We start from the raw sequence: 9,288 nt of genomic DNA, 5'->3' as shown, positions 1-9,288 counted from the left end.
ATTCCTACTGCCTCCAGGATTGCACTTGATATAGAATAGAGCATTAGGCTCCGTTTAGCCAAGGGATTAGGACAATTTTTGAAGCATATGGAAAAAGTGGGTTTTCTCCCCACAGGCAGAAGATAATTTAGCCTAAAAGCTACAAAACCAAGATGACTTTTATAGATGTGGTGTTACTGTAGTAAAGCATGTTGAGATGTGATAAACAAGTCACATCTTTTTTCCTTAAATACATCAATCTGAGCAAGGATGCAGAAATTCCATGCAAGCTGGAAGTTAGAGTTTGAGATAAACAGATTTATTTCTGGTACTCCATGTTTTCCATTCTGGCTTTTTTCCAAAACAGGGGGATATGCTCAGAGCACAGAAGAAAATTTAAAAAATTTAAAAATGTAGGCACATTCAACTATTCAAAAAAGCTAATAAACCCTCCTGTTTGGTGTTCAAGCCTAGACCATAAGTAAAGGCTAGACCCTGCAAAACCCAACTTCAGAACAGTTAATCTGTACTTACCAGCATTTACACTTGACTGCCCTACTGAATGCTGTTATTCCACCAAGCTGTTCAGAGGCAAAGTAAATAAAATACAACTTCTTAACCAACCAATTGATTCTTTTAAATTGTGTATGAAATCTTGTGTTTACAAAGCATAGAACTAATACATATAGCAGATATGTTCTGCCAATATACAGACATATCAATCTATCATTATAGTATTATAGACATATATTATTATATATTATCTGCTCCTCTAGACTTATTTATGAGCACCTGACATTTTTGGAGTGTATAATATATTTGGTCTGAAAAATAACTTGAATGTAAGAAATATGATAGATCCTACAAACAGTTTAAAAAAATATATCCATAAAAAATCTGTTTTTATCCAAATAAATCCTATTACCCATCAGTTAAATGCTAGGTGAATTAAGGCATATAAATTTGCCCCATTGAGGCTGTTTGGATGAGCATGCAATAAATCTAGCATTTGACTAGAGGCTTAGCTAGAACATGCTCTTAACCCCAACCTTTCCCCTCTAAAAAAAGCATTTCATCAATACCAGTGTAATATAAACATATTTTTATGTGTTCATATAAATATATCTCACTGGCAGTGTTCCATATGGATAAATGTGTTTATTATCTAGTTATTCATCATACTTCCATAAGCAAACTTGGTTTTGGTTTGCAGCCAGACAGATAGCATATTTCTCTCTATGTTGTATTTGTAATAAGCCCTCTGGCTAAAAAAATCTTTGGAATTGCTATGCATAAAAAGCACTGTAATACATGATATGTTTATAGAGAAATTACTATTTGTTTGGTGTTTAAGTACTTCACAAACATATAACGTCATCAGATGGGATTTTGGGTTGGATTTGGGAGAAAAAAAAACTGATAAGAGCAAAGTGATTTTGTAGATATTTTCCTTGAAATAATTAATCTAACACAGAAATATCCCATATGTTACATAAAGAACCAAGATCTAAAGTTTTCTTACCAAATTTGCAGTAAATATATCCTGATACTCAGAACTGAGAGTCTTCAATACAGCTGCAGCCAGTATTTTCTTTTTAATATTTGAAATTAATAGTTTGAAGATTGATTTTTTTTTTTTTTTAAATCATAATAGACACCAAAACCTCAACTATTTCAAGAAAATACTCTTTAAAAATTCTTCAGTATATTTGGGTTTACTTAGGCTTGTTGATAGCATGGAGAATATTTCCCCTCTCCTTCAGCATTTGAGCTCCTTCAAATTTTAAACTTTTCAGATTAATATTCTCTGAAAAGTTTACAGCTTTAACAGCATTGAGGAGACTGAAATTTATCAAGTGTCATTAGTTTGAGACTCTCTTTGAGATTAATACTGCCAAAAGCAAATAATTACCATATTACTGACTCTCAACCTATTTGCTAAACCTGAGACTCTCTGCAAATAACACTTTCACAAAATTACGTGCAACAACTTGTTGATCCTCAGACCTAAATACAATAGTATATCTTTGTCTCCACTGAGCTATAGGCGATAGTTTATGTTAGTTTAGTCAAATGTCAAATGTCTACTTTTATAGACACTCATACTAACACTCACACATGGAAGGTATAAAACTATTTGTGAAAAAAATTTGTTTCATGAAGCAAAAGTGTTAAACACGTCCAGAAGTCTTCTCAGAAATATCTTTGTGAATTTGAGAGTCATTATTTCCCTTCGCCTCCTTTTGAATGACTGCATAGCAGCCCTTCATTGGAAGTATCAGGATCGTATCTTGCCTGCAAGCAAAACAGCTGAACAAAGTTGCAGTCAGCCTCTGCAGTTAAGGTTATCTTTTCATTCACGGAGTGTAACAGTTCTCTTGTGGCAAACTTCTGTCAAGATAAAGCGGTCCACACAATATTTTCATTAGAAGCTTCATCTATATGACCTTCTGTAAAGACTGTCACTAACATTTTCTGTGACCCTTTGTAAAACACCAGTTATGTTATGGTAACATGATGAGGCTTAATGCTTTTCCAAGTTCTCTTATAATACAGAGTTGTCTGTACAGTCTAGAGATTCAGACTCTAGGAAAACTTCATCTATGCACTCAGTTAAAGGTGGTTTAGATAGCAGAGCTGGAAAGCTGTACAACTGCAGAAGCAAGGTATGTTGTCACAAGCTTCAGAACAATAGAGCCATTGAGAGTCACAGAATCACAGAATGGTAGAGGTTGGAAGGGACCTCAGGAGATCACCTAGCCCAACCCCCCTGCCAAAGCAGGTTCCTCTTGCACAGGTTGCACAGGAAAGCGTCCAGGCGGGTTTTGAATATCTGCAGAGAAGGAGACTCCACAACCTCTCTGGGCATCAAACCAAAGGTGAGACAAAGAATAGCCCTGTTTCTAATGTTACAGAAAGATATGTGGTAGATGAGGTACTTCAGCAGTGCTGCTAGCATTGAATAAGTCCTTTTACAGATTATGATAAAAACAGTTCTGAGTTCCAGATTACAAGAAATTGAACTTACTGAAGTTATATTCCATTCTCAGCCATCTTTTCAGTGACATATTTTAACATCTGAAAAAAAGATACTGATTTGTGCTCTTGAAAAGAACTGATACTGGGAAAAAAAGTTGAAAAGTAATTTGGTTCAGCCTACAATATTTATTCAATAAAACCAGCAATATTTAATATTCTTTATTCAATAAAATCCTACTGAATTCAAGAGGAGGGGATGAGATAGAAAGATATGTACAGTACCCTGGTTTTACACTTTTTCAAAATGCTAGTAACGGAATGGAAAAAGGAATAACCCGTATCTAACTGAAGATGTATTAGAAATTAATACCCTTTAATATCTTGCTTTGATAATTTCTTACACTTTTATCCAGGATTTAAGTACAAGGAGAAAAGCAACTAAAAATTCTTTTGCCCCCAAAAAAGTGGAAACAGAGATAGTAAAAGAATAATGGTTACATGATATTTGACCTCTATACAAATTTCATTAAAATCTTGTGGGAGTCAGGAAGGAAGTTGAAAGATCCAGTCAAGAGACATTTGAGGCTGACCCAGGTATCTGGAAAAACATTACTGAAGTCTCTCTACTTGGAAAGAGAGAAAAGATCAGTGGTCTGCAAGGATCTAAAGACACTATCATAGCATAAAATGTGTTTGTTTCTATGTCAATATATAATATATGGTTCAGACATTTCTGTCACAAAGCAGTAGCAGACCACTTTACAGTAAGTTAGAAGTTAACAGACATCTCAAATACAGAAGATTATACTAGGTCATCCAAAATGACAGGGGTTTTTTTTCAAAAACACAGAAAGCAGCACTCAATTAGTTGAAACACTAGACCCTTCCCTGAGAGGGTTAAGGGATATGAAGTAAAGCAGAAGAACAGAAGTTGAATCCAAGTTTGACCTCAGGAGGATTCCAAGAAAGAATGTAAAAGCAAGCATGTTTTATTCAGAATAAAAAAGCTAAATGGATCATGAAAGCCTCTCAGCAGATTAACACAACAGAAGGACAGAAAAGTTGTGGTAAAAACATAATTTTTAAAATCTCTTTTACAAATATTTGCAATTGGTAACAGCTACACTGAATGTGTTAGAGATATGTAAATGTATCTTAGCACAGCTTGAGTAAAGAGTGGTGACCAGATAAATGACTAATATAAGGCATTCTGGACCCCAGAGAGATATGATTCATGCATCTAGTTTACTAAAGCACTCATGTGAAGCTGAGCTTTCCAGGAAATTTCCCAAGGGATGACATAAGACAAGCTTCCCACTCATGCTGTGTGGCTAGTTCTGAGAAAGGGAACTGCAAAAGTGAGAGAAACAAGTATTTTCAAAGGATCAGTAGTGGCCAGTAAAGCCCTAAGCCATGTAGCGTGAAAACAGACTGGCAGCAAACACCAAAATCCCCAGGGAACAAGCCACAAAAAAAGAAACAACACTTAATTACAGAAAAAACAGAAGCATAGACAGATCTGCAACAGGGATACAGAGCAAATATTCACAAGAGAAAGAGATGATCTGTTTGCTGAACAATTTCTCCAAGGATTAACATAAAAAGTCTGCTATGGCCTAGATCCTCAAACCAGCCCTATCACCACAAGCCAACTGACAGCCGGGGAAGGAAATCATTTTTAAACATCCAAAACGAATAGAAAGCTGCATGAAAATGGAATTGAAACTCTCCTGGCTGAGGAAAACAAACGATGAGAAATGAAAAATCATTTGCCTTACTGTTACATTTGCAGTTTAAAATATACATTCGGAAACTATTATTTTATAAACTTTTATCCTGAGTCTATATTATTCATTTTTGTCTCTATGATTTGGACAAAGGAATAGAGAGAAGGCTTCTTAAATTTGCAGATGACAACAATATGTGTGCTTGGAGGAGATACATCAAACATACCAGAAGACAGATTTGGAAATGAGTTATGGACACACTTTAGAAATGGGAAAAAAAAACAAATAAATAAAGAAACAAACTAAAAGTTCAATAGTGGACAAAGGCAAAATCCTACATATAAGAGAGAGGTGAAAAACCTGCAGTGCAGCAAAGGAATTTGGGAGTTACAGTGAATTACATGCTGAACATGCTTCTGCTGTTGTGAAAAAAAGGAAATACTAATCTGGTTTGTATTGTTTGAAAGACATGTGAAATACTTTTTCCAGTCTACTCAGCTATGATGAAGCTTCACAGTGAGCCCTGTGTCCAGCCTGGACACAATTCCACAGTTCCAGATCAGAACTGGCACCTAGTCCAGCAAGATTTGTTATGCCTGCCTACAGAAATATCTTTTAGGTGTATTTGCTAAAACCCTACTGCACGTTGTGGACATAGTCCTCACTCTCATCAAAAACTGGCAACGTCCACTGCAATTTTTTCAGAAAAATGGTGGGACCATAGAAAAACTTCAGGGTCTGCTCTCTGTTTGGTTAGGACTGATTACAGCACAATTGCTCTATGGTTAGCACTAGTACAGAGAGTTGTATTTTAAGACAGTCTACAGCTCCAGTCCAAAAATAAACACAAATAAAATACCACCATGCTGAGTATGAAGGAAGACTATGTTCACATAAACAGGCCTCAGAATGCAGCTCTGAAGACAGCTCAGTCTGAAGTGATAACATTTGCCTGCTATTTTTGGAGATTGTTTGCTGTCTTCAAAGGCAGGCTTCATCTGCTGCAGCAAACCAAGCCATGCAAATGAAGATACATATACAGTCCACTTTAAATTTCCTTCGTATCTTTAAAGATTCAACACCAAAATTTAAAGCTGGGATCAAGAGAGAGATAATTGTTTAGAGATACTTGTGTTCAGTTGATGGATTGGGAGAAGAAGGGGGGTTGTTGCTCTTTTAGTTTACACAAAACAGATTTTGTGGGGGATAAAGTCCAGTCTTGCTAAGGCATTTTCTTATTGCAAAAAAAACCCCAAATAAACAAACAAATTAAAAAACCCCAACAAAAACAATTAAAATCTGAATTTACTGGCTGTGACTGCTCGAATTTTATCACTTTATATTTCTGACCAAGATTTGGATCTGCAAAAAAATTCTACACATATACCATTTTGTATCTAGTCCCACCTGAGTTCAATCTTCAATGCAACCTTTACGTGATTGAATGGCCTGACATTAGACCACCTTTCTACCCTACTGCCACTGAAACTTGCTTAGTTTTCAAATGAGCAGCCATGGTTCTTGGGACACAAATTTGAGAGTTTTAGATACTGAAAGTCATTAAAATCAGTTGGAATATTTCTAGGCACTTCTGAGATGTCCACTCAGGTTACTGTTAGGTTTGTATTATCTGCTGTTGGAGTGTGAACATGTTCATTAATATGGTTATGGCTGTTGAATTAAGTGATGAACAAATAATGTTGCAAAAAATCTGACAATGATGAGGTTTCTCTTATCTCCCTGAAAAGGATTTATTCACTTAACAGAGGCTGACAGACAGGCTACACCAGTTACAAAAAGCCCTTTACTTTAACCAGTAGCAGAGTCAAGTGAGCCACATTCACTGAAAAGTCTGCAAAATAAAATTCATCCTACCTTCAGCTGTACTAGATGCACATCCACATGCTTGCTATCTGAGTCCTGCTGGACAGAGTAGGTCAGATCCCTGACTCTTTCAGATGTCATCCGAAGCCAGGTCTCAATTTCTGGCAAGTGGAGAACAATCTTCCAATCTGCCCCAGTGTGTAGAGGAGGCGGCTTTTCATACTGTTGGCCAGAATCAAGCTCCTTCATGACATCCTCTTCTCCATCTTGTTCCACTGTAGGAGTCATGTTTATAAGCATGGGAGATGCATCAGACGGCATGGGATCCAGTTCTTGTGTTCTCATGGGAGAAAGCGCTACATCCATGGCTAACATGGGAAAGTCTAAACCATAATTCTTTCCAAATTAGCTGCAAAGATAAAAAGAAAAGAGACTGCTGTTATGAGACCAAATTTTGCAACAAAAATGTTCACAAGACAAGGAGTAAATGGCAACATCTGGGAGGTATCGTATTTCTAGATAAATTTTCACCCTGCAAATCTACACTGGAAGTTCAAGAATAAATAGATTTTTTCAAATTAAATTTGCTGATTTGAACAAACAAGTTCTTTGTTCAAGAAAAATAAACAATACCGCATTTCTCTCATTGTAGACAATCACCTTGGAAATGACAGTTTCCATTGATGAAAAATAAGATCTGGTTTTCAATATCTGTAACATAAATAAACTGAGCATTGACAAAGCTATCAGAACTTTACTGAACTCCCCAAGTTAATGCAGGACTGGTATTTGTAAACTAGCATGTATTAGAATACATTCCTTAGCCTGAAACTTATGACTAAACATAAAATATTTCAAGTTTTATTCAAATTTCCCCAACTGTTCACTCGCCTATTGATGATGCTCAACGAAAATTTTGAAGGCAAATTTGAAGCAACTACTGAGGACACTTGGTAGAAGGCAGATTTTAGTTTTGAAGTTTAAATTCTAGTTTTAATCTAGTTTTGTTAGATTAAGAACTGTTGCAATAAACAACAACTCTATCAAAACTTACAGATAAGATATCCAATTGTCAAAATACGTACCTAAAATTAAAACATCCTTTTACAAGACTGGCTTTTTTAAAGCCCAAAAACTGTGTTATCAATTTATGTTTACGAAGTTCACTGGGAAAACTAAATAAGTAAAACTTTTTACTTTGTAACTCTTTCTGTGTGAACTCTAGCTGTAAGTAATACAGAAGGCTGCTGTAAAACCCTATGCCCAAGGAAAAAAAAAATGCTCTGCTTAACAGCATGCACAGCATGGTTTGGAGCTAGGTACCTAAAGCATTATGAAAACTTTCATTCAGTAGATGTATTTTTTACCTAATTTTGGAGAGACTCAAATTTGACATGTCTGCCTTTGACATAAAACTTCACTAAAACTTATACCAGCACTTACTTGCTTGCTTCTTCAATACTTTGCAACCATAAGGGATATTCAGCAAGTCCACATTAAGAGAATTAGGAAAACTGGGTCATTTTAAAGCTGTTTTTATTTTATTTTAATCAGTGCATATTAGAAAAACTTCAACTACATTTTAATAACTTTTGCTTGTATTCCTTTTCCATAGTGCTATGACTGCAAAATAACTCAGTTATGCAGATATTAATTTGGGCAACATTCCAAGTTTTTGCAGTTTGACTTTCTTTTCTATAAAGGCTGCATTTTAGCTTTTAGCAAAATAGCTGTAAGACCACAGAAAAGAATCCAGTGCCTTTCACTATTAAATAAACTACACTGTGACTACTGAGTTATATTCCTAAATATTTCAAGTGAAGACTCAGAATCCAGAGACGACTACTATAGGCAGTGAGAGTACCAATGAAATATCCAAACACCAGTCTCATAGCCAGTGAGGATAAAAAATTTACATTTAATGTTTATTTCATTTTATTTCCTATCCTGCCACTACTTAGTAAATTATCGTGTTCAGGTCTATCACCCTCACAAAACAATATTTAGAACTGATATTTAGCTAGTAAATACTAATTTGTCACTTCAGAACAAAATTTTCTCTCAGTGCTATCAAGGAAAGGGAATCAAAGAAGATTCCAATCAGTCCCAGTGCCTGCTGTCCATCTTCCAACTTTTTTAGTTCAATTTTTTAATACTTCAGAATTAAAAGATGTCAAATAAATAGCTCTGCAGCAAGACTGTATGAAATTAACATTTCAGGATGCTGAGTATTTTTCAAGTCCATCTCTTTTCACTGCTCATTTTTCATCTTAAGCTCTGTTGCCATACATACTCAAAACCCATTATTAGACAGATCACTCAGTTTGAAAACATTTTTGTCTTAGACACTGCTGCTCATAGCCCCAGAGTTTTAAAATACATAAATCAACTGTTCTAACAGCCAAAGCTGATTACTTTAAGCAAATTATTTACATTATTTCCTCCTGAAAATGAAATTTTGGTGAAGCACGTGTGGTCCTTATTTCTTTATGTTTATTGTTAACAAATTAAACATGCCTACTAGCAAAACAGTTGATCCTGAATCACTAAATTATTCAGAAACACAGGAAGTGAAGCACTTGCTTGGTAGTTTTTCCACAAAAAAACCTGGCACTCTATTAAGAGTTTTTCAACATGACTCAGCTCTAGTAAGGACATTAAAGCAATTAGCAAACAGAAATTAAAACATGCTCCTGCAGAAGCAAACAAAAGCTAGCCCATGCTGCATGCAGAGCAGGGCTCTAGCTTTGATACACTGACTTTGCAATTAGCAGCCACT

The 9,288-nt window shown here is 35.5% G+C and overlaps 1 protein-coding gene across 1 annotated transcript in view; it reads right to left on the bottom strand.

Annotated features, from left to right (window-relative positions):
- LOC104530235 (A-kinase anchor protein 6-like) overlaps positions 1–6,884 on the bottom strand; it is a gene marked incomplete at its 3' end in the record, with an annotated part of 44,216 nt that extends 37,332 nt beyond the window's left edge. The window contains exon 1 of the mRNA XM_010174764.1: positions 6,561–6,884. Coding sequence (XP_010173066.1) covers positions 6,561–6,884 — 324 coding nt within the window. The remainder of the gene's footprint in view (positions 1–6,560) is intronic.
- Positions 6,885–9,288: the final 2,404 nt, after the last annotated feature.

The sequence above is a fragment of the Antrostomus carolinensis genome, unplaced genomic scaffold (genome assembly GCF_000700745.2).
Source record: "Antrostomus carolinensis isolate BGI_N321 unplaced genomic scaffold, ASM70074v2 scaffold1559, whole genome shotgun sequence".
In the NCBI taxonomy this organism is placed as follows: domain Eukaryota; kingdom Metazoa; phylum Chordata; class Aves; order Caprimulgiformes; family Caprimulgidae; genus Antrostomus; species Antrostomus carolinensis.
The sequence above is the reverse complement of the archived record's forward strand: the minus strand, read 5'-3'. Positions and strand labels throughout refer to the sequence as shown.